The 27,095-nt window shown below is 17.2% G+C and overlaps 4 protein-coding genes across 4 annotated transcripts; 3 read left to right on the top strand and 1 right to left on the bottom strand.

The window, feature by feature from the left end:
* Window positions 1–2,796: 2,796 nt before the first annotated feature.
* On the top strand, window positions 2,797–9,156 carry PGAL8A_00366500 (conserved Plasmodium protein, unknown function; the record flags this gene model as incomplete). The annotated part of the gene is made up of 7 exons (XM_028672720.1): window positions 2,797–6,893; window positions 7,006–7,231; window positions 7,358–8,093; window positions 8,177–8,305; window positions 8,401–8,694; window positions 8,884–9,048; window positions 9,137–9,156. 7 exons carry the CDS (start codon window positions 2,797–2,799, stop codon window positions 9,154–9,156), a joined length of 5,667 nt encoding a protein of 1,888 aa, XP_028529245.1.
* A 1,054-nt stretch (window positions 9,157–10,210) lies between these two features.
* On the top strand, window positions 10,211–15,180 carry PGAL8A_00366400 (conserved Plasmodium protein, unknown function; the record flags this gene model as incomplete). The annotated part of the gene is made up of 4 exons (XM_028672719.1): window positions 10,211–10,292; window positions 10,414–10,453; window positions 10,551–10,629; window positions 10,810–15,180. 4 exons carry the CDS (start codon window positions 10,211–10,213, stop codon window positions 15,178–15,180), a joined length of 4,572 nt encoding a protein of 1,523 aa, XP_028529244.1.
* Window positions 15,181–16,168: 988 nt separating this feature from the next.
* PGAL8A_00366300 (beta-catenin-like protein 1, putative) lies at window positions 16,169–18,100 on the top strand (the record flags this gene model as incomplete). Its single annotated transcript, XM_028672718.1, has 3 exons — window positions 16,169–16,231; window positions 16,434–17,841; window positions 18,000–18,100. 3 exons carry the CDS (start codon window positions 16,169–16,171, stop codon window positions 18,098–18,100), a joined length of 1,572 nt encoding a protein of 523 aa, XP_028529243.1.
* Window positions 18,101–19,015: 915 nt separating this feature from the next.
* On the bottom strand, window positions 19,016–21,511 carry PPM2 (protein phosphatase PPM2, putative; the record flags this gene model as incomplete). Its single annotated transcript, XM_028672717.1, has 1 exon — window positions 19,016–21,511. The coding sequence occupies one exon, from the start codon at window positions 21,509–21,511 to the stop codon at window positions 19,016–19,018; it is 2,496 nt and encodes an 831-aa protein (XP_028529242.1).
* Between the last annotated feature and the right edge of the window lie 5,584 nt (window positions 21,512–27,095).

The raw sequence follows: 27,095 nt of genomic DNA, 5'->3' as shown, positions 1-27,095 counted from the left end.
TTATAAAAAATGCACATAAGCGTTGTTACATATATTATTAGAATATCAAAAAAAAAAAAAAAAAAAGAAAAAAAAAAATAATATATTTTTTCCAAACATTTGAATATTGTTTAAAAAAAGAAAGAATCTACTTAACGAAAAAAAAATTTTAATATTCTTTTATAATTATTTTTTTTTTAAAAGGAAAAAATATTTAATATCATTTAAAAAAAAAAGTAAAATTTTTAATTTTATATTAGAATATATTCAATAAAGAAAAAAAAAAAAAAAATAATAATATATTTGTCTCTTATTACATTGAGATGTCTCTTATATAAATATAAAAGATGTGGCAAAAAAAAGTATACCAACTCTATAAAAAAAATACTTTATACATTGCTTTTTTTTGTAAACACCAAGTTGTAAGTTTTATTGAAACACCCTCATTAAAGTGATACAAAAATTAATTTTATAAAGCTTAAAAGAATAGTAAAATTGTGAAATATAATTTATTAATAATTTCTAACATATTAGTTTAAAAAAATTGTAAATATTCTTTTTGAATTTTATCGCATAATTTTACAGTAATGCACAAATGTTAACTTATAATAGTGCTTTAAATGACTTAGATCAAGGAGATAATGCAATTTAATTTTTTTTTTTTCTTATAAGATTTTATAAAAATAGAAAAATATTAATACAATAAAAATTTTTAAAAAAATAAGTATACATATTTTCTTTTGTTTTCATACATTCAAAAAAAAAAAAAAAAAAAATATATTATTCTTTTAATAATTATTAAAAAGAAATCTGTAATTTTAAAATCTATCAAAATAAAATATAGTTTATAATGAATCAATAAATATTTTTTTATTTGAATTTAAATGAAAATAATTCTTAAATAAAGAATTAGAAATAATACACCATTTCAATTATTTAAATATTATAATGAAGTTTTAAAAAAAGCAGTACATAAAAAAATACCAATGAGATATCAACAATACATTTTACATAAATTATCTAACATAGAGAATTAATATAATCATGAAAAATGTTCATTATGAAATGCTAACATTTCAGTAAAATTTTAGTTCCTTTAATTGATATGAAGATTAGATAAAAATTTATACTTATTTCAATTCACTTTTTATTTAAAAAACATTACATATTAATTTTTTTTATTTTTACTTATTTCATAGGGATATTTTATATTTTCAATTAGTATTTTTTCTTAATTATTTTCTAAAATAAGGGCATTCATGAATTAGTATTGTTTCATTATAAAAATGTGTGCTCAATATTATCCAAAAAAAAAAAAAAAAAAAAAAACAAATATAAATAAATAAAAAATTTAATAGTTATAAAGCACTCATGGGTAATAAAGAATAAAAATTATGTATTGATGAGAAAAATTCCTTATAAAAAGTTAAAAAAATAGTATAATGAATTTTCTTTTTTTTAATGCGACAAAAATTTCTTTATCAGAATGTTAATAAATAGAAAAAAGGAATTTTTTTTTTATTTAAATATATTTTTTGAAAATTTTATTTTGAAAATTCTTTCTATCTCTTATTTGTTCTCATTTTATTAAAAATGAATATGTAAAGTACATTTTTTTGTTCTCTTTTTATTTACTTTTTTGTATTTAAAAATGTAGGTTTTCACAAATTTATAAAGAATTTAAATGAAATTGTTTTTTCATTTTTATTATTGTTCTTAACATTAACTATTTAGCTACATGAAAAATCAAAAAATTTTATAACTTTTCTATTAAAACATCAGAATTAATAACATTTTTCGATCTTTTTCCGTCTTTTTATAATGAGTTAAATTATTTAACATTATTTTCATAAAATTATATTAAATGCATATTTTTTATACTATGAAAAAATATGGTTCATTTTATTCATATTTAAATTATTTTTATAAATAGCAAAGATAATAATTTTTCATTAAAGCATTATTTAAATAATGTATAAAATAACTGCTACACTTTTTTTGTAAATTATTACAATGTTTTGAATTTTAGAACTTTTTTTATGAATTTTGTAGACTTTTATATATAATGTGAAATTCACTTTTTTAAAAAAAATAAAAAGTAAAAGCATGCCTAACTTTTTTTTTTTAATACATTTATGTATGTATTTATAATTTAAAAAAAGTTAAACAATTCTTGCATAAGATTTTTTTTTTTTTAATTTTTGGAAGTAAAATATGTTTAAATTGTGCTTTAGAAAAAAAAGAAAAAAGAACGAAAAATAATAAAAAATTTTATAGCAATGTTAAAATTTTCTATGAACTTGAAAAATTAGTATATATGTAAAAAAAAAAATAAAAAAAAAGTTAAATTTGTTAAAATTCATTAAAAATAAGAAAAATATACTTTCAAATAAAAATATATATAATAGAAAAATTTACTTTAACAATTTTATTTTTAAAAAAGAAAAAATTTTAATTACAAATACAGATATTTATTAAAAAAAAAATCATTAATAATAATGTTTTTCAAAATAAATTTTAATTACTGAATTCATAAAATAAAAATATAATGCAATAATTATGTGTAAGTTTTTAAAAAGAATATTATTTTAATGAAAAACTCATTTTTTTTTCTTTTTTTCATGGATATATGTAATATATAAATTAAAATATATTATAATTATAAAAAATAAAATTAAAATCAAGAAAGAAAAAAGTAAAAAATTTAATTTTGTGCTATAATTTAATGATTTTACTCCTGTTTTTTTAAAAGTAATAACAATGAAAACATAATATTCAAAAAATTAAATTAATATCATATTAAAAATAAAATAAGAAATGGAAAATAATGATTTAAAAAAGGATAAAAAAGTATTTATTGATAACAAAAATACTTATATGAATAATTATAATAATAATCAAAGCATAAGCAAAATTAATGACAGTAATAATAATGTTAATAGTTATATAAATTTTGCTAATTTTAATAATTTTAGTAATATGAATAATAATTTTAGTAATAACAGTAATGATAACCTCACCAATATTAATAATAATACAAGCAATAATATAAATAATAATTTGAATTTAACTAATAATATGAATAATATATCTGGAAATATGAGCAATATACCTAGCAAAATGAATAACATTCCAAATAATTTAAATAATATTTCGAGCGCTTTGAAAAATATGCCTAATAGCATAAATAATATAACTAATAGTGTAAATAACATACCCACTAATATGAATAATATACCTAATAATATGAATAACATACCCACTAATATGAATAATATGCATAATAATATGAATAATATATCCACTAGTATGAGTAATATGCATAACAATTTGAATAATATACCCACTAATATGAAAAACATACCCACTAATATGAAAAACATACCCACTAATATGAAAAACATACCTACTAATATGAAAAACATACCTACTAATATGAATAATATACCTACTAATATGAGTAATATACCAACTAATATGAATAATATACCTACTAAAATGAATAATATACCTACTAATATGAATAATATACCCACTAATATGAATAATATACCCACTAATATGAATAATATACCCACTAATATGAATAATATACCCACTAATATGAATAATATATCCACTAATATGAATAATATACCCACTAATATGAATAATATACCCACTAATATGAATAATATACCCACTAATATGAAAAACATACCTACTAATATGAAAAACATACCTACTAATATGAAAAACATACCTACTAATATGAATAATATACCTACTAATATGAGTAATATACCAACTAATATGAGTAATATACCAACTAATATGAATAATATACCTACTAAAATGAATAATATACCTACTAAAATGAATAATATGCCTACCAATATGAATAATATGCCTACCAATATGAATAATATGCCCGCTAGTATGAATAATATACCCACTAGTATGAATAATATACCCACTAATATGAATAACATTCACACTAATATGAATAATATACATAATAATATGAATAATATACATAATAATATGCATAATAATATGAATAATATATCTAATAGTTTGAATAATATACCCAGTAATATGAATAATATGCATAACAACATGAATAAAATATCAAATAACATGAATAATATGCCTAATAACAGAAGTAATATACCTAATAATAGGAATAACATACCTAATAATAGGAGTAATATGAATATTAATATATCAAATAACATGAATGCGAATATTGTAAATAATAGCATGAATAATAATGTTTCTAATAATATGAATATGAAAAATAACATGAACATGAATAGTGATATAGCTAATAATTTAAGTATTAAAAAAATGATGAATAATAATAGCAATTTAAGAGAAAACATTATGAATAATTTAAATTATAATTATAATAATATGAATTATAACTTAATAAAAAATAATATGGACATGGGTAATAAATTAAATAATGATAAAAAAGTCAATACAGATGATTCGAAAAACATTATGAATAATTTAAGTAATAAAATGATTATTAAGAATAATATGAATAATAATCATTTTATTACTTCTGATGCTTCCAACATGAATAGGTTTTATTTAAATGAGATGAAAAACATAGAGAATAATATGATTCCTATGAATAATAAAATAAATAACATAAAGGATAATCAAAGTAATATACAACATTTTAGAGAAAATGAATATTTAGAAAATATTTATAAGAGGGAAAAATACTTATTAAATAAAAACGAAAAAGAAAATTTGTTTATTTCATCCAAGCAATTAAATAACTTTAATCAAGAAAACAATAAAAATAATATGCTTCCAAGAAACGTGAAAAATATAGACCCATCGTTATACAAATCTCTAAATTTAAATTTAGTGAATTCTAAAAATATAAATCAAATGTATAATTTTAATAATAATGAGATAAACAACATCAATATAGAAAGTATGATGGACAATAAAATTAATATGAAATCAAAAAATATAGATTACAGCAATATGAATATAAATGAAACAGACAATATAATATTTAATGAAGAAATGAATTATCAGCCATATAATGTAAATAATAACATTAATAATAATAGTAATAATAATAATTTAACAGAAAAAAATTTTAATAATTCAAAGCAGTTTTTCATGAAACAAAATAATATGTTTGATGTTAAAGCTTATAAAAATTTAGAAAATTTAAAAGAAATGAAAATTACTAATGAAAATAAAAACATAAGGTTTAACAATATAATGGAAATGAAACCAAATCAAATTATTTCAGAAAATCCTAATTTGCCCACATCTATTCATAAGATAAATGAAAAGAAAAAATTAATGAATGCAAAAAACAACAATTTAATCAATATGGAAAACTGCGATATTTATAAATTATCCATGAATGATAAATTAAATCAGAAGGATGCATTTAATTATATGAATCAAACTGATATTCTAAAGGAAATATCAAAAGAAAACAATAAACAAAGATACATTTCTGTTAAAAAGATAACGACAAATAATTCCAAACCATTAAAAATTTCTGATCAACAAAAAAGTAAAATACTCAAAATAAATAACATGGACAATAATCCTATGAATAATAAAATAAATAATGATAACAGCACTATGTATATGAATAAAACTATGATGTATGAAGAATTAAAAAAAAATAATACTATTCCGTTTGATAACATGATTAATAATAACATTCAATTTTTTAATAAAAATCCAATGTTAGGTAAAAATAATAACAATAATAATATCAACTACAATAGAACAACAAATATTATAAATAATTATAATCAAAATTATAATATTAAGTCGAAAAGTGATTTAGAAAATTTAAAAGGTGTTGAACAAGAAATAGAAGAGAAAAAAAAAAAAAAAAAAAGAGAAAAAAAAGAAGAAAAAAATAAAGAAAAGAAGGTCGAAACTCCTAAAAATGAACCAAAAGAAGTATTAGAAGAAAATTTTGAAGGAAATAAACAAAATTTTGATTATAACAGTGTATTATTTAATTATAGAGAAAATTCACAACAAAATTCATTTAATAATTCAGGATTTAATTCCATAAATATTAACAATACTACTAATGATAATAATAATAATAATAAAAGTATTGGTGTATCTAACTTAAATATAAACTTGGGATTAGCAGAGGAAAATAGTATGAATAAAAAACAAATTTTATTAGAAAATTATGATCAAAATAATTCAAATAAGATTTTTTTAGATAATAAAAATACAATGGAAGTAAATGATTTTTATAATATGGATGATTCAGTTTCTAGAAAATTAAAAAAAAACAATAATCAGCAAAATGTTTCATTTAATTATACCCCTGAAAAAGTAGAAAATGATGAAAAATTAATGGCTTTAAACAAATTATTTGGAAATGTAATTGATGAAAAAGATCAGAAAAGTGTAAATGTAACTTATGTTAGAGGAAATATGTGTGATTTAGATACTCTTAAAAATATGTCACTAGATAATATATTAAATAGTTTAAATATAGATAAAAATGTTTTAGATATATTAAAAGATAAAATAAATAATATAAGTAGAAATATAAACGTAACAATATGTTCTACGCCTACGGAAAAACAAATAGATATAGAAAAGGAAAAATTTAAAATGTCTGATTTAATAAATTGCTTTGATATTTTTATGAATTGGTGTGATAATAATTTAATTCAAATTAAGTTGCAGTTGTATAATATTGCTTTTTGTTTATTTTTGGAAATATATATTTTATTATTAACTAATAATTATGATAATTTAAATGATTTTAAAAATAAATATATAAATAAATTTTTTGCTTATGAACCGGTAACAAAAATGTTGGAAAATTGTGTTAGTTTAAGTCAAGTATTTGAAATATCATTGATTCGTTTTAAACAAAAAAATTCAAAACACATTGTTCACATGACTAAGTAAATAAATAAATATATATGTTTATATATATGTGCATAACATCAAATTTTTAGAAAAAAAAAAAAAAAAAATTAAAAAAAAAAAAACATATTTTTTTTTTTTTTTCTTTAGATTAGGAAAAAAATCATTATTTCAATATTTAAATGTGTATGAAGGTATTTTATTGTATAATTTAATTACCACAAAAATTAAAATGATAGAAGTTGATGATTCCGATAAATATTTTAATTTTTTTTATGCATTTGTGTCTGCTAACTTTTTTCAAAATATAAGTTTAAGTTTTCCAATTCAATGGAATCTACCTTCCATATATTCTATTAAAGATGAAGTTGTAGAAGTAAGAAAAAGAACATAAAAATGTTTCTTTATTATATTTTTAATTATATATATATATATATTGTAAAATTATATATTTAATTATGTGAACATATATATTCAAATTTTATTTTTGATGATAATATAGGATGAAAATAACAAATTAGTAAAAGAAACAAAAGAAAATTGCTATATACCAAATGAAAGTAGTGATGCATATTTTTATTATAAACATATATTAAAAACACAAGCAAGCAATAGATTAAAAGTGACTAAAAATAGAATTCCAAGTATTCTTTATTATTGTTTGAATAATTGCAATGATCTAACCTGTGCAGAAATATCTGGTTTTGATGGATCATTTGTAGCAACAGCTCATTCTAATAATATAATTAAGTTATGGAATATTAAGCAATCACAAATGAATAAATTAAATAATGAAAAGAAAGATTTAGAAGATAATAGAATAGATGATGATGAAATTAGAAAATATGAAGATATGAAAGAAAGTAAAAATATATTTACAGATTTAAAAGAGTATGAAAATGGGATATCAAAATTATATGGAAATATTTATAATGTATCTAGTTTATGTTTTGGTGAAACAAATAAAATTCTTTTATCAGGAAATATAAATGGGGATATATATTTATATAGTACAATTAATAATAAAAATTATGTCAAATATGTAGGTGGTAATACACCAATTTGGTCTATAGATACAGCTTTTTTAGGATTTTTTTTTTGTTCTGGTGAAGATGATGGAAACTTAAGGATATATTCAACTAATAAAACTTATCCTTTTATTACTTATAAATATAATTGTTCTGCTAATATTTGTAAATATCATTACAACAATACACTAATAGGATGTGGATATTATGGTAAATAAAGAAATATATATATATATATATATATATATTTAATGCCATTATATATATACATATTTATATTTTTTTTTTTTTAGATAATTATGTTCATTTATATGATGTTCGAGTAAATTCTTTTATTAAAAGATTCAAAAACAACTATCCTAGTAGTCAAGGAGTAACTTCATTGGCTTTTTCAAAAAATGGGAGGTTACTATCTTATGCAGGTATTTATTTTTTTTCTTTTTTTTTTTTTTTTTTTTTTTTAATTTATATTTATTATTTATTTCTAACTTATATTTTATATTTATTTTATTTAAAGGAGGTTATACAAATAACATCAACCTAATTGATTTAGCAATGGATAAATTTATTGATGTAGAGATGAAAGAAACTATTAACTCAAAAGAATATAATAATGAATGTTTTAATTACATTAAATCATTTGACAATTATTCAGATAATAATATTTTAAAAGAAAAAGAAAAATCACAAATTCAAAATAATTCGAACAGTTATGATGACAAAATTTTAGATATAGATTTCAGTTATGATAATAATCTTTTAGTTTCAATGTCATGTAATAATTTCATTGATTTTTACAATTGTTCCAAAGGTAAAACGAAAAAAAAAAAAAATAAAATAAAATACTTTTATATAAATAAAAAACAATAAATAAAAGGAAAATTATGTTTCCTTTTAAAAAATTTAAATATATATATATATATATATATATATATATATATATATATATATATATATATATATATATATTTTATTTCGTTTCACATTTTTTTTTTTTTAGTATCAGAAGAGATAAAAAGTTCCGTAGAAACTAAAAAAATAAAATTAGAAAAGTCAAAAAAAGTAAATAATTTCCCATATGTTAAATTATCAAAATCTTATGGAGTTAATTATTCAAATTTAATATCTGCAAAGTTTACACCTGAAAATGCTCTTCTTTTATTTGGTAAGAATTTATCTTTTTACACACATTTATATATAATAAATGGAGAAATTTTATTTTATTTTTATTTTTATTTTTTTTTTATATTTAGGAATCAACACTTTAATATGAAAAACTTATTAACCTCAAAAACCCTATATATATGATTTAAATTTAAATATAAAAATTTAAAGAAATTGTTTTTTTTTTTTTTTTTTTTTTTTTTTTTATTTTCATTTCTACATTTTAATCATGTGTACTTTTACAATTTATATATATATCTGTATGCTTACATTTTTAATTTTACATTTTCATGTTATTTTTTTATCTTTTTTTTCTTCTGTTTTAATTTTATTAGTTTCCGCCTTTTTTATATTTACATTTTCCTTTTAAATATAATTATTATACTTTTATTTTTACACTCATTTTTAAATTTTGGTTTTATATCTTTACATTTATTTTTAGAACTTTATTTTAATTATATTTTTATGATTTTAATAATTTTATTTTTATTATATATTATATACAACATATATATATAGAAAATTTTTCACATTCTTTTGCCCTTATATATATTTTACTCATTTTATTTTTTTCCTTTTTTTTTTTTTTTAATTAAAAAAAAATGCAAAATAGTGCATAATGGATAAATATATCAAATAAAAGAGCAAGTAAAAATGAAAATTTTTTAAGTTATTACAAACACTGTTCATAACTCGTACTAAAAGCATTCATACGTTATTATATTCAATAAAAAAAACATTATAGAGAAAATATAAAAACGGAAATTATACATAAATTAATATAAATGTGTTTTTTTTGAGAAATTAAAGATAAACACTAAAAAAAAAAAAAATGTTTATAGATGTTTCAAAGAGATTTAAAAAAAAAAAAAAAAGAAAAAAAAACCTCTAAAAAAAAAAGTTTCACAACCAAAATACTTACTGTTTTTTTACCTTTGTTTTTTTTATATTAACATAAATATTACCATTTAGAAAGCAGTTTAATTATATTTTATTTTTTTCTATTAACTGATTTTTAATAAATGAAATAACAATTCTTGTTTATATTTATGTAGTAGAATCATTTTTTTTTTTTCTTATAAACATATAAAAAATGTTAAACGAACACATTTGTAAAAAAACTAAGAAAAGGCATTAATTTTATCAATTTGAAATTCTTAATAATGAAGAACATAAAGCAAAATATTTCTAATTTTAAAGAGTTAGCAAAACAGTTAGAAGCATGTGTACAATCTAACTCAACGGGTTACTAGAATAGTATACTTTTAATAATTTATATTATTTTTTTTTTATGTTACGTTTTTATTTAAAAAAGAAATATAAATTTAAATTAATATATTTAAATTTATATTTTTTATTTATATAGATATTGATATAATAAGAGATATATATACGAAGTGTAAAAAGTAAGAAAACTGTAAAGTAAAATTGAAATTTATTCATAAAATAATGTACCGTTATTATGTCATATAAAAATATTTTTTTTTTCTTATTTTTCTTTAGAGATTTAATTTCATTGCAAAAACTAACATTAGAAGCTCTGGAAAAAGGAAATGCAAAACTGTTTGAAGAATTAGTAGAAGTATATTACGTTTTTATATTTTATTTACTTATTATATATATATATATATATATATATATAAAATAAAAAATAATATAAATATATGATCAAGCTTAATTATAAATCTTTTTTTTCATTATTTTTATATTATTTATTTTTTTTTTTTTTTCCTTCTACATCATCAATTAAAACATATAATAGGTATCTACTGAAGTTGATAAATCTGTAAAGCTTTTTGAAAACTATGAAAAAAACAAAAAAGAAGAAACTTCAAAAATATCACATAATACTAACAATATAAAATTTACTAATGAAACAAAAGAGGATATAAAAAAAAAACATAGGCACTCTAAAGAAAAGAGAAGTTCAAAAAAAAAAGATAAAAAGTATAAAAATGTTCATGAAGAAAGTGAAAATGAAATTGAAACAGAAAAAAAATATAAAAGTTCGAGTAGAAAAATTGATGATATAAGAAAAAGAGAAAATAAAAGTAGAAAAAAAGAATATGAAAAAAGAAAAAAGAAGAAAAAAGAAAAAGGAAAAGAAAAAGAAAAAGAAAAAAGTTATGACTTAAATGAAGATGAATGTGTAGAAAAAGATATTAATGATAAATATTTCTTTCAGCTAGGATCAAAAGATTCTTTTAACAAGGAGGTTGAAACTTTTTATAATACACGTAGCTTAAGTAGTGAAGCAGTCAATGATATATATGATTCCAATGAAAGAAAAAAAAAAAAAAAAAAAAAAAAAAAATATACAAATAATATAGAAACAGAAAGTTTACTAGATATCGGGAATAATTACATATATGATAATGAATTAAATTCAAATAAAAATAACTATTTGAAACACAATTATCAAGATAAAACATATAATTTGAACACAGAATATTCTTTAGATAATCCATTAATTATAATAGTTCATATATCAGAAATTATAAATGTATTATTAGATGTAAAAAGCGTTTATATTTACTTAACATTGAAATCATTAGATAATAAAGTAAATATAAAAAAAAGTAGTAAGAAAAAAACTGTTGAAAAATTTTCTATAAATGTATCAGAATTATTTGAATTTCCCATTCTTTACAGCCAACAACTATTTTTATCTGTTGATATTATTGATTCTGAAAGTAATGCATACTACTACACCTGTTTAATAAATTTAAATAAAACAATTTTGAAGAAAACTAAATTCTTTGCACCAACAGCATTTTTATTAACAGAAGTTCATGAAAATTTATACTCTCAAGAACGGAATGAAGGAAATAGTAATATAGATATATTTAATAAAAATAATAATTTTATCAATTATTATGACAATATTAAAAATGTGTATAACAAGGAAATGGATATCTATAATTCTACAAAATATATGTCTAATACATCTGTAGGTTTAAATAATTATTTTGATAATTATTATAAAACAAATCAAACTAATAATTTTAGATTTTTCAATAATCTAAATGATACTAGTAATTTTGCAAATTTTGAAAACGCAAATAATTCTTTAATGAAAGGCAGTAATAATATAAAAGAGGAAAAAAAAAATGGATCTCATAATATGGAAGTTTCAAACAATTATTCTTATATAATTATGAATATTGTATTGAAAAATAACGAATTTGATTATGAGGCAGAAATAATAAAAGAAAATAATATAAATTTATACAAAGAATTGTACAGTATTTGTAATAAGGAAAAAATATTTTACGAAAACAAGAATAAAGAAAATGAAAAGAAAATTGAAGAATTAGATAAAACTGTGATGCTTTTAGAATTGGATAACGAAAATTATATAGAAATAAATAATAAATTAAAAGAAATTATTGATGAAAAAAAAGAAATAATTAAAATAATTGAAAAAATTATTAAAAAAAAAAATAACAAAATAGAAAAATTGTTAAAAGAAAATAAAAAAATTAGCGAAACAGAAAAACTTTTTGAAGAAAATAAAAAAGAGAATAATTATTTATCTCAAGAAATTTCTAAATTAAATACTACCTTTAACGAATATAAAATAAAATTAAAGGATACAAGTCAAATTAATAATAATCTTAACAATAAAATAAATAATCTGCTATTCCAATTGCAAAATGCACAATTTAAAAATGAAAAATTATTATCGTATCTTTTATTTTTGTTAGAACGCATAAATCATTTTAACTATAGTAACATTGATAATCCTTTTAAATTTTTTAATATCAAAAAGTTTAACATGAATATTTTTAAATATAAGTTAGATAATTATAATGATTTATTAACTAAATTAAATCATAATATGATAAATTACGATAAACATAACAGCATAAATGAATATTTTAATTTTAAAAAATGCTTAACAAATGAGGAAAAAAGGAATTTAAATTTAGAATTCACTGATTATTTGCCTAACTCATGTTATAAAAAGGAGAATAATTCTGATAAAGATAATACATTAGTCGAATATAACAATGATTGTGAAAATAATTTTTCAGAAAATTATAAATACATACATAGAAATAAATTATTTGATAAAAACAAAAACTCAAATGAAACAATAAATGGTGAATTTTTAATACATCAATATAAAAAATATATTACATCTAAAAAAAATAAAAAAAATAATGCTGATAATGATTCAAGTAAAAAAGAAAAAAAAAATGTACGTAATTATTTACATGAATTAAATATGGATGATAATAAAACATTAAGCAATTGTCAAAAATACAATATCAATTTGAATGAAAAAAGTGACTATAAATATGGAGAAGATCACTCAATTATTAAAGAAAAAGAAGAGAAAAGAAATAATATCCATTTAAATGATATTAATAATATAACATTAGTAAATGATGAAAAAAGTAATTTTAGTGAAACTTTATCAAGTCAAAACATAATAAATAATATTACAAATAGCACATTTTCCTTTAATATTAAAAAAAGAGATAAAAGTAAAAAAAAAGATACAGAGAATAAAACAAGACAAGAAAAAATTAAAGATATTATAAACAATAACCAAATAAATAATTGTGATAAGAGTTATGATGATGAATTCTTCGACGAAAATAGTGGCAATATTAGTTATTCTAATAATGATATTAGCAAAAATAATAGTAATGATATTTTTACTGAAATGAAAGGTAGATATCAAAAAGAAAATTTACATAATTATAAAAAAAAAAAAAACAAACATATATATAATGATTATTCTGCATCCAGTAGTGATAAATATAGTAGTAATATTGAACAGAATCAAAGTACTTTTGAAATAGATAATAAAAAAGATATAAAGGAAAACATTAATATAAGTGATAAAAATTCTCTGAATGTTAAAAATAAAGAAAACAAAAAAAAATTAAATAATGAAAATTATTCTCTTTACATAGAAGATGAAAAAAATAAAATAAAAAAAGAAAAAAAAGAAAATGACAGAAAGAATGAAGATAATTATTTAAATTTTCACAGTTCTGAGTATTTATATGATATAAATAAAAAAAATACGAATGATTATTTAAGTGATTACAGAAATTTTGAAAAAAAATTTAATTATTTTTTAAAAGTTTCTAGAAACTTAAAAGAAACAATATTATCAAAAAGTGATGACAAATATAGTCATTTAGTAAATATACAGAAAAAAAGTTATTTTAATAATTTAGAAAAAATAATAAATAAATGTGAAAAAAAAGAACATAATATTTCGTTTTTAGACAATTATTTATACAAGAAAATTAATTCAAAATTTATATCAAATGAAGAAATAAATAATCATAAAAAACTTTTGAGAAATTTTTATCTAAAAAATTTAAAGGGATTAATTTTTAAAAATGCATTTATTGAAATATATACTAATTTTTATTTTAAGGACAATTATAACCAAAAAAAGTATATACGTAAATCAGGACATATGAATATTTTTGGAGATCAAAATAACAAAAATATATATTTAAATATATATATAAAATCTACCTTTTATAATATAATGTATATAAAAGGTAATATAAATGAAAATAAAATAGACAACATTACAATAATAAAAAAATATTTAAAAAAGAATGATAATAATAATAAGGTAACGGACGATAATGATTATATTTATTTAAAAAAAAATGAAATATGTTTATTATATAAGTTATCTTTTAAAAGCAATTATTTAAATAACCAACCATTATTTCTAAATATTGAATGTTTGATTAATGATAATACAACTATTAAATTTAAAATATCATTACCTTTTGTTCATGTATTATTTTTTAAACCAAGTAGCTTATATTTAAATAATTTTATAAAAAGTTACTCTGCTAGTAAATATTATTATAAAACCTATTTTTATAATATGATGAGTTTTTCAAACCTCCATGAATTTATTAATGTATTAAAATTAAGTAATTCATTTAATATTTTTCATTTCAAATCATATATTATATTATACACTAATTATCATTTTGATGATAAAAAAAATTCCATTTTATTATTATTATGTGATCTTAGTAAGAATAAGAATAATTCTAATGGTATACTCAAATTACATTTTGTTTCTATATCTGATGAATTGATTAGTTTCTCAATTAACCTATTTAAGCAAATTTTGTAATTAAAGAAAAAAAGGAATTTTTTTTTTTTTTAATATATTTTACACAATAAAATTATTTTTATATTTTTATTATTTTAATTTTATCATTATTTTAAATATATTGATTAAGACAGTTTCTTTTCTTTTTTTTTTTTTTTTTAATTTTGTATATTATTATATTTTTCTTTTTTTATATATGTTAAAAATGTTTTAATTAATTTTAATGATCTTTGCATTTTACTCTTTTTTTTTATATTTATTTCCTAATTTCTTTATAGAAAGTAAAGAATTTTATTCTTATTTGTTTTTACAGAGTTAAGTTTCATTTTTAATAATTGATTTTAATTTTTTCCATTTCATATACGTAAATATTCCATTTATATATCTTATATAAATAAATTTGTATTTTGCTAAATAATTATTTAATTTTTTTTCTGGTGATTTATAACTTTTTTTTTTTTTATTTAAAACTTATTTTAGAATATAAATTTTTAAAAAAAAAAATTAGATATAAAAATAACAATTTTTAATTTAAAATATATACTTTTTTAAAAAAAGTATTTATATTTAAAATGAAAAAAGAAACAATATAATAACATTAATGCCATTAAATATGTTTTATTTTATTTTATTTTATTTTATTTTATTTTATTTTATTTTATTTTATTTTATTTTATTTTATTTTATTTTTTTTTTTAAATTATATTTTTTTCTAATGCTTCATATAAATAAATATTTGTATAATAATGTTCACAAGTTACAAAATAAGGCATAATAGAAATGTAAATTTTTACTTACGTTTAAAAAAATTTTAATCTATTTTTTTTTTAATTAGATATTTTAATTTTTTAAATATCTTGATAGTAATATTTTTTTGTTTTTATATTTTTTACTTGAAGTATTTCTGTAAAAGCAATGAATTTATAGTTCTTATTTTTAAATGTATTACATTTTTAATTAAATTTTTAACTTTTCATAATTTTTTATTTTTTTAAATAGTATGTGAATTATGAATATGGAATACAGTGATGAAGATATTGACATAGAGGAAATACTAAAACAATCTGAGAACGTTAAAAATTATATTATATATTTTTTTTGATAGTTTTTTTCAAAAATATATATAAAATTTTTAAAAAAAAATAATAATATGAAAATATTTTTACTATTATTTTTATTATATATTTATTTTTTTCTTTTATTTTTTAGATGTATTATTTTCATTTTGTTACATTTTAATTTTGATGTACTCTCTTTTCTTCTCTTTATTATAGGTTGAATGCATTGACGAAAGTAACATAAAAAAATTAGCAAGCGTTTTAAAAAAGAAAAAAAAAAAAAATGAACAAGACAGAATTGAATATCCAGATAACCCAGAAAAGTGGGTAAATAGTGAAGTCGATTTAGATGAAATATTAGTAAATACAAAAAATTTAAGTGTCTGTTCTAATTTGTACAAAAGCATGATGGATTATGATATTTTTGAAGATATAATTGACTTACTAAATCATCCGAATATTGACATTGTTGTAGAAGTTATTGAAATTATTAAAGAAGTAACTAATCCATCAAATATATATGAATTAGAAACAGAAGTTTGTGATTCTCTGATAGAATATCTAAATAAAAAAAAATTAAGTCATTTTATTATAAATGTTTTAGAAAAAATAAATGAAGAAGAAAGTGAAGAATACTATAATGCTATGTCTTCTATTTTTAATATATTTGAAAACATCTTTGAATTAGAAAATAATTTACAAAACGATTTATTGACTAATTCAAAATTAATATTTTTTTTATTAAAAAGAATTAGTACTGAATTAAAATGTGAAGATTCTAATTCATTATATGCTAGTGAAATTTTAGTACTTCTTATTTTAAGAATAAATCAATTTGCTCAAAATGTTTATGATGATTTTTATTACTCTATTGCAATTTTTAATTCACTTTTAAAGTATATTTCTAAATATAAAGATAAAGACCCTTCAAATTTATATAAAAAAGAAATTTTACTTAATTGTTTTCAAGCGTTAGGAAATTTATTGCTTTTAAATAATAATAAGAAGGTTTTTGAAAGTACTATAGGGTTAGAATTAATGTTAAAATTACTAAGTGAAAGAAAATTTTTATGTTTCCCTTCTTTAAAAATCTTTGCTCTTATACTTAATGATAAAGATACATGTAACAAGTTTATAGAACTAAATGGATTGAAATATCTGTTTTGTTTATTCATGTTAAGAAATCCAAAAAAAAATAAAATGAACTTATTTGAGTTTGAAGAAAACATTATTACAGTTATTTCTAATTTAACCTTGTATTGTACAGATACATATCTTAGTAGAGTTCTTAACAAATTTGGTGAAAAAAAATGTGAAAAAATTATTCGTCTGTTAGAATTAAGACAAAAATACAGTGATATAATAACAAATGAAAAAAAAAAAAAAAAAGAAAACTTAATAGTAAATGAAAGTTTAAAAAAAATGAATATTCAAATTGATGATGATTGCAGAAAAAATCTTGAATATATGGAATTATGTGATAAGGGATACTTGATATATCATTTAATTGATGTAATTTTAATAGCCCTTTTTTTTATGAACAACTCATACATTTGTAATAATATATTTATTCATTTGTATACTAGAAATGTAAATATACAGTCTATATATGAAAATATACTAGGTAAATATATATAATTTTTTTTTTTTTTTCATTACCTTTTCTTATATATTTTTTTCATATTTATAAAATTTATATATTTGTATGTTGTTTAAATGTTATCGCTTATGTGTATTTTAAATATTTAAGAAATTTATATATTTTTAATCCTTTCTTCTTAGATTTCCTAGACCGCTTGGATGATGATGAATTAAAAGAAAAATTAAAAAAAATGCTAACATTCTTCTTAACGTCATCAAAAGAATCGAATTTATTTGTTTAACGAATATTATAATTTGTAATACTTAATTCTTTTTATTTTTCAGTTAAGTACATATTTATAAACTCTAAATATTTTACACATACTATATATAATAAAGTATAAACATGTGCAATAATTTTTTATGCATATAATTTTATTAGATATATTGTAATTAAGTAAGAATAATGTATAAAAAAAAAAAAAAAATTCTTTCTTTTTTTCTTTGTTTAAAAAAAAAAAAAAAAAAGCTGAAAATGAAAACTAATGAAAATGAGAATAAAAATGAAAAGTTAAATTAAAGGTTTTAATATATAATTGACAATTAAATAAAAAGGTAAAATATTTATGACTTTTTTTTTTTTTTTTTTTTTTTTTTTTGTGTATAAACATTGATTTAAATAAGTGCAAAAGCTTATTATATAGATATCATAAATAATATGACATGAAAAAAAGTACCTTCAAAAAAAAAAAAAAATAATAAAATAAAATAAAAAATATGATAAAATATAATAAAATAAAGTAAAAATATAATAGTGTAATAAAACATACATATATTTAAAATAAAAAAGCTAATTCATTCATATGAACTGAGCCTTTAAACTTTTTTTTATTTTTATATATAATTTATATGAATTTTAATATAAGAAAATGAAAAAAAATAAGTGAAAATATATAGGTATATATTTTAATACATATATAAAAAACATAATTAAATATCTTTATTTCTACTTTTTAACTAAATATAACAAATATTACTTTTATTATATAATAATATCAATAATTATATAATATTTATAACCGATATATATATATATATATATATATATATATATATATATATATATATATATATATATATATATATATATATATATATGTATATATTTAAATTGCTTTAATTGTTTTTTTAATTCTTTTTATTATTTGTTCTCTTCATTAATCAATTTCATCAATATTTAAAAATTTCTTTTCTGTCTGCATTTTATAAAGTGGATTATACTGGACTAATAAACAAGTCATGTTATCACAACCAATACCATCATTTTCTTTATAATTATTAGATAAGCATTCATCACATAATTCTTCACATATTTGTGATAATTTGTTGAATTTTTCGAATTTTTTTCTTTCTATAACTTGTGGAGAATTGTGTTTATCTTCATTATTTTCTTTTACTTCATTTTCATCCTTGTTTTCTTCCTGAGATGTGTTAATTTTATTTTCGTCTTGATATAATGTATCATTATTATCATCCTTATATGTAACATTGTTATCTATATTTTTAATATGAATTTCATCATTTTGTTCACTTTCTTGACTATTGGAATTTTCATCCTTATTTAACTTATTTTCAATATCTTTCACATTTTCATTTTCATTACAACTATTATTATTATTTTCATTATTAACCCCATTACAAACAGTATTATCATCAGTAATTTCTTCAAATTTTTCTAGTCTTGTTTTAACAAAACCAACAATATCGTGTCCCTCTTTGCAATCCCAAATTCCATCACATGCAAGAAATAAAAATTCATCTTCAGGTGTTAAAGTAACACATGTAATTTCAGGAAATGCTGAAATTTTTTGATCTTTCTGAGGTAAAAACGGATCTCTTTTATAATGTAAATCCCCAATAGCTCTGGTTAAATTTAGGTTTCCATCTACTCTTCCATTAGCTATATAACCACCAGCCTTTTTAATTCTAGCTTCTTCTGATTGCAAATGGGGTTTGTGATCAGTAGACATACCTAAAGAATTTCCATTGAAGCAAACTATAGCTCTTGAATCTCCTGCATTAGCTACAATTAAGTATCCTTTTAATATAACTGCTACTAAGGCAGTTGATCCACAACTATAAGCTATATTATCTTCATAATCATTTGAATAATAATTTTCAAATAAGCGTAACTCTTCAGAGGAATATATTCCATTACAATCTTCTCCTTCATTGTTATTTTCACTACTGCTACTTATATTATTATCAATCACATTTGTTACTGCTTCATCATAGATTCCTTCTTCACTGCTACTACTACTTCTTTCATATAACCTTGTTGAATTTTCTTCGTAATTTATATTTCCATGTGTGTCGTTATTATTGTTACTTTCATTGAGATAACTTTTTCCTTCTGAAGATTCCTCCATACATTTCAAATTATCATAAGTCAATTCTGATTTTCCTAGTTCTACTTTGTCATTTTCTTTATTTTTTAATTTTTCTTCCTCTTTAATATCTTTTTCATTATTCAAACAATTAGTTATATCCTTTTTTAATCTTTTTGTATTTATTGCATTAGTTTCCTCATTATCCATACAATCGGAGTTTTCTTTATTATCATCTATTGTTTTAATTTTATTTTCTTCATTTATTATTGTTGGTAACATTACATTTTGTTCTTCATTTAAATTTGACATTCCTTTATTATTATCCATACTTTCTTCTACCTTTACATTATTGGATAATTTTATTTCTTTATCTGTACTTTCTCCATTTATTTTATTATTTTCTACATAATCATTATTTTCTTCTAGATTTTTATTTTCTTTTTTAGAATCTTTATTTTCTTCTATATCAATATTTATTTTTTTTTCTTCTTTTTCTTCTTTCACTCTTCCATTATTATCATTTGTATTTATAGAATCGGAGTTTACATCATCTTTTTTAATCATATCATTATTTTCATTACTTTTATTTTCCTCTTCATCTTCTTTATTAACTACTGAATCATATTTTTCATCTGTTAACTCTTGATCGACACTATCAAATAATGGAGATGATTTATTATTATCTTCAGAAACACAGTTTTCTTCACTAATTGATAAAGAAGATGGATCTGCACTCCCTTCTTCTCCTACAGGATTTCCATCCTTATTATAAACAACTTGTAAGCATCTCTTTCCATCTCTTTCTATAGCTTTAATACTAATATTTTTTGACATTATATCATTCAAAATAGAATATATATAATTTTCTCTTGTATCTGACTCTTCTTCATTTTCTTGAGTAGGAACACTGTATTTTTTTAATTTTTCTTGATTTTCTGTTAATAACATTTCCTCATCAAGTTTTAAAAAGGTTTTTTCAAGAGTTAGTTTAATAAGTTTAAGTTTAAAATTTATTGATTTATCCAAATTTTGTTTTATTAATTCTTCATTTGCTTCTTTTATACATTTTAAAAAGATTCTACGAAAATTATATGAGATCCATTTTGATACATTTGGCCCACCATGCCCATCAAATACCCCATATATAGAAATATCTTCTTCTATTTCTTTCAATTTTAAATTATTATAACAAATATGACTATCTTCCATATTTTTTCTCCAACCTTGCATACATGATAACCCAAATCTACTTGGGTCTACTTCTAAATTCCCCCCATCACAAGATTCTTTATTTGTTTTTGGTGATGATAAATAAGCTCCCATCTATTTAAATTATCAATACGAAAAAAAAATTTTAAATGATAATTATAATAACATTAATAATAATTTTACATATAAAAAATATGTGCAAAACGAAATATATATATATATATATATATGTATATGTATTTTTTTTTTTTTTTTTTTTTTTTAATAAAAGATATTAAAGGATAGCATTATATGATTAATTCATTTATCTACTCCAAATTCATATATAATAGATTTATCTTTATTATTTTCCATTTATTTTTTTTTTACTTTTATTTTTACTTAAATTCTTAAGATTTATATATCACTATATGAATTTCAATATTCTATATTATATTATATTTTAATGTTAAGTATAATTAATTTTTTTAAATATATTTTAGTGTTATATGTTCATTTTTTATTTGTATGTTGTTTATTATTTTATTTTTTTATTTTTTATTTTTTATTTTATTTTTTTTTTTTTTGAACTTAATTTAAGAAAAGTAATAATTTTTATCTCTTTTTAATTCATTCCCTTTTATTTATCTAATCTTACACTAATTTTATTCGAATATTTATTTCTTTTTATTGTAAAAAATTTTAACTATTTATTCTTATACTTTTATTTTTTTTTAATGTATCGTATTTTACTTAATTACAAATTTAATATATTCATTTACATATTTTTATTTTTTTTTTTTTATTTTTCTTAATTTTTCTTTTTCTTTATTTTTATTCTTTGCTATTCATTTATTCACCTTTATTTACTTAAATGTTCATCAATAATATATTGTTTATTAGTTATATATTTATTATTTATAATTTTTATTTTAAATTTAACAAAATGTAAATATGTATATTTCTTTATTAATATTATACTTCAAATTTGTTTACTGATGACTTTCCCTTAACTTATAGCTTTAAAGATATTTAGTAACATTTATTTTGTTTGCTAAAAACTTTTTTTTTTTTTTAATGAGAATATTTAAAAATTGTAAAATTAAAAAAAAATTAATTTTTATAGAAAATATGATATTTATTGATTGGAAAAAAAAAAAAAAAAAAAAAAAAAAAATTAATTATAGCATTAATTATAAAAATGATAAAAAAAAAAAAAATAAATATATATTTAATAGTAAAATTGTATGAAAAACTTGAGTAAAAATATACATAGAATATTTTAAAATGTATTTTTTTTTTTTTTTTTCTCTTAAATTTTGTTTAAATTTTTAAATGCTTATATAATATATTATTTTAATTATGATATGCATCACGCAACACATTCAGTAATTCATTATAATTACGCTCTTATGTATTTTTTTTGTTTAATTTTTTATACATTTTATTAATACAATTTTTCGTTTTGCACAACTTTTTTTTTATTTAAAAAAATAAAATAAAATAAATAGGATATATTTTTAGGTGTCATAAAGCCATTGATGCCTTGTATTTATATATATGTATATATCAGCTATCAAAAAAAAAATATTTATATATATGCATATGTAAATTTTTTTCATTAATGTTATTTCTGTATATAATAAAAGAAAATGCAAAAAATAATGTTAACGTATCTTCGATATATTATTTAAAATTCAGGGTTTATATAATACTTTTACACGTTTACTAAAATATTACTTTGATTATTTTTTGTTAAATTAAAGAAATATATTTTATAAATAATTCATTTAAAAAAAACAAATATTTATTTAAAATAATATATATATATTTTAATATTTAATAAAAAAAAAAAAAAATGAAATATAATAATATATTAGTGGCACTTACGTTATTTAAAAAGGTATTAAGTACTTTTTTTTTTTTTTTTTTTTTTTTTTTTTTTTTTTTTTTTTTTTTTTTTTTTTTTATATATATATATATTTATATATATATAAATACTTTATAATTTCCATTGTTAATATTTCATTGTACACAATAAATTTTTATTTTTATAAAAATTAAAAAATTTTTTTTTATTTTCCTTTGCGAATTATAATCTGAAGACATTTTAACGTAATAATTCCTATTTTCCCAATGAATATGTTTATAAGAATTTATGCGCACATTTAAATTATTGAATATTTATTTTTTAATCCTACTAATATATTATATTTTTCACTATCTATATATGTTTTTATACACGTATGAAATAATAAAAAGGTTAAATTTTAAACACCACTAAGTTAATTTTTCATATTCTCAATATTATCCAATGAATGAATTTTTAATATATTTTTAGGTTATAAAAGTGAAATGCATGAATAATTAACCCTCAAATATACATTACACTATGAATATATTTTTTTCCTTTTTTCTTTTTTTTCCTTTTTTCTTTTTTTTCGTTTTTTCCTTTTTCTTACTATTAATATTTATCCTATTTAATCTTATAATAAAACAATTATAAATTGTTAATAAAAATTATAGTGTAATTTTTATTAATAAACAATATAATGAAATTTTTTGAAAATTGAATTATTTATTTTCTAATAATTTTTTTTTATTTAATAATTTTAAATATGTTAAGCAATTTATAAATATGTTTTATATTCTTTGTTTTAAATCTAAAAAAAAAAAAAATTTTTGATTAAATGGAAAAATTTTATTGTTCTTTTTCATATAAATATAAGAATAATTTAAAGAAAAAAATTTTACACATTTTTTTTTATGTAAATTAAAATATTTTTTTAAAAATTTATATAAAAATTCTGTGATTTTCTAAATCTCCTAGCTTGTTAAATTTTTTTAATCTTTTGTTTGTTTCTTTTTATCAAAATACTTCATGTGTTTGAAAAATATATATTTTAAAATATTTAAGCTAATATTCATTTCATTCAATCTATTCCTTTTTAAAAAGAATTTTGTTATCTGAATATGTGTATTTTTTTCTTTTTTTTTATTGTATTTTTATGAAAAAAAAAAAAAATTCTATTTACATTAGAAAAGAAAAAATATAGCAGAGATTGTTTTTTAAATAAGACAACATTTTTAATAAAGTTCTATATATATTCGTACTAATATTTAACTATTTCATTAAAAATTGTTCTACTTTTTACATATACATATATATATTATATTTATTATAAAATTTTAATTCTTATATAGTATTCTATTTTTTCATATTTCTAATATGAAATGTAATATATATAAAAAGGTACTATATTTATATAAATATTTTTTAATAAATGAGTTAATGAGGATAAAAAAAAAATCCATTAAAAATATATATATGTATTCCTTTCATATTTATTTATTGAGAATCTTACTAATTTTTTAAAAAAAAAAGAATAAATTTAGAATGAAGAAAATTAATAAACTCTTGAATGTTTTAATAATTTTTTTGATAATACAATAATTGAGAAGAGATATAAAAGTATATATAAATATATTTCGCATTTTTAAAACTTCACTTTTTTTTATAATTCATATTTTGAAATACAACATTGTTATAAAATATTCAGAATCTCCCTTTTTATTAAAGTAATATGTGCGATAAAGTGCGATAAACCAATATTTTTTTTTTTTTTGGACATATATAAAAGCAAAATACTATTAATAAAAAAGCATATATAACTTTAAATAGTAAAAGTTATTTAAAAATTGAAAAATAAAATTATTTCTACTTTTGTTCATTTTGTAAGATATTATATTAATATTAATATATTCATTTTTATAAATAGTATTACTTTATATATCATAATAAAAAAACAAAATTTGTTTAAAAAATAAAAATATATATTCTCTATATAATAATACATTTTTCTAAATCTACATTTAAATTAAAGCTTAGATTAAACGTAATAAGAAATAAATTTATTTTTTTTTTTTTTTATATTCCTAGAAATATATTTTTTACTATTTTAAAATTTACATTTATTTAGTATTATTGATTATTTTTTATTTTGTGTTTTTTCTTTTTTTTCTTTCAGACATTCTACTTCTCTACTAAATAATATATATTAAAATGACTAACAATGAAAATTATACATATGAAAAAATACAACAGAATATATTTTTATTTTATTTTTAAGTATATTCTTTAAATTTAAAATACATTTTATAATAAAACAGTAATTATTTTTCATTTTTCAGAAAAAATGGATGATTTCTCAAATATTAAAAAAAAAAAATCATTCAGTATTTTTCAATGAAAAAAAATGAAATTTATATTAATCTTTAGTATAAATAACAAATTTCAATAATTTAGAAGATTTATAATTTATTTCTTTTAATGTTTTTTAAATTTTAAAAGATTGTATTATTTTTTAAAACATATAAAAAATATATGTATTCCCTATAATTTTAATAACATTACTGGAAATGCATTAATAATACGAAAATAATAAATATGAACTTTTTTTTTTTTTTTACTTATTATATTGCACATTTTTTATAAGAATATATTAATGTGAAATTTATTAATAGAAAAATTTTTGTTCTTAAGTATTTAATTTATTAGTTTATATATTTTTGATTGTTGTATAAATTTGTAAATGTTTTATTCTCTTGTTTAGTATGTGTATAAATGTACACATATAATTAAGATTTTATGTACCCATTTTTTTTCTATTTATTTTATTATTTATATGTGCTTTTGTGAAATTACAAATAGTAAAAATTAAAATAAAAAAAAAAAAAAAAAAGTATTTATAGTGTCTGTTTTAATTATATATTATTCATTAATATTTTTATTTATTCATAAGAAATGCTATTGTTTACATGCAAAATTTTTACATTTTTTTTTTAATTTTTCTTATATTCCTTTTTCCTTTTTTTTTTTTTTTTTTTTTATCATTTTTAGCATATCTAAATTTAATTCTCTTTTTTATACATATAATTTTATTTTATTTTATTTTTTTAAAATATTACTCTTTTTTTTTTTTTTTTTTTTTTTTTTTTTTAATAATAATTCTTTTATTTTAAAAAAGTTTTTTTTTAAATATATAATCTAAATAAAAAAGAAAAGAAAAATATATCTTTTTTACAGATAATTTTAGACGTGTTTACATATTAAAAAAATAAGATACCTTTTATAAATATAGTCGTTACTTTTTCCAAAAAAATAATATTAATAATAATAAAATTTTTTGTATTCTTTTTTGTTTAATTATTATTTATAAATAACTTTTTTATTTTATTGTTAAAAAATGTTTAACAAAAATTTTATATATCTGTTTCTATAAATAGACATATATATTTGTTCTTTATCTTCTTACATTTCTTTTTTTAAAAACAATTTTCAATAAATATATCTTTATTTATATGCTTTTTTTGTGACATAATTACAATATATGCATTATTTTATTTATTTTTTTTTTTTTTTTCCCATTTCTCTTTTCCTTTTTATTTTAGGTTGTGAAAATTAAAAATGTGTAAATACTAATATGTAAATGTATAAACATGTTACTACATATGTATGTTGTATATGTATTTAATTATACACATAAATATGTTCATAAATAGATGTAAATAAAAAGAGATAGATATATAAATAAAATATAAATATCTATATACCTTATATTTATATAGATATAAGATATATATATATTTGTATATTTATATAAATATGATAGATCCTAGTTTATTATGGTTTTTTATTTAGAAATACTTAAATAAAAAG

This window comes from Plasmodium gallinaceum (assembly GCF_900005855.1).
Source record: "Plasmodium gallinaceum strain 8A genome assembly, contig: PGAL8A_v1_98, whole genome shotgun sequence".
Classification (NCBI taxonomy): domain Eukaryota; phylum Apicomplexa; class Aconoidasida; order Haemosporida; family Plasmodiidae; genus Plasmodium; species Plasmodium gallinaceum.
The sequence above is the reverse complement of the archived record's forward strand: the minus strand, read 5'-3'. Positions and strand labels throughout refer to the sequence as shown.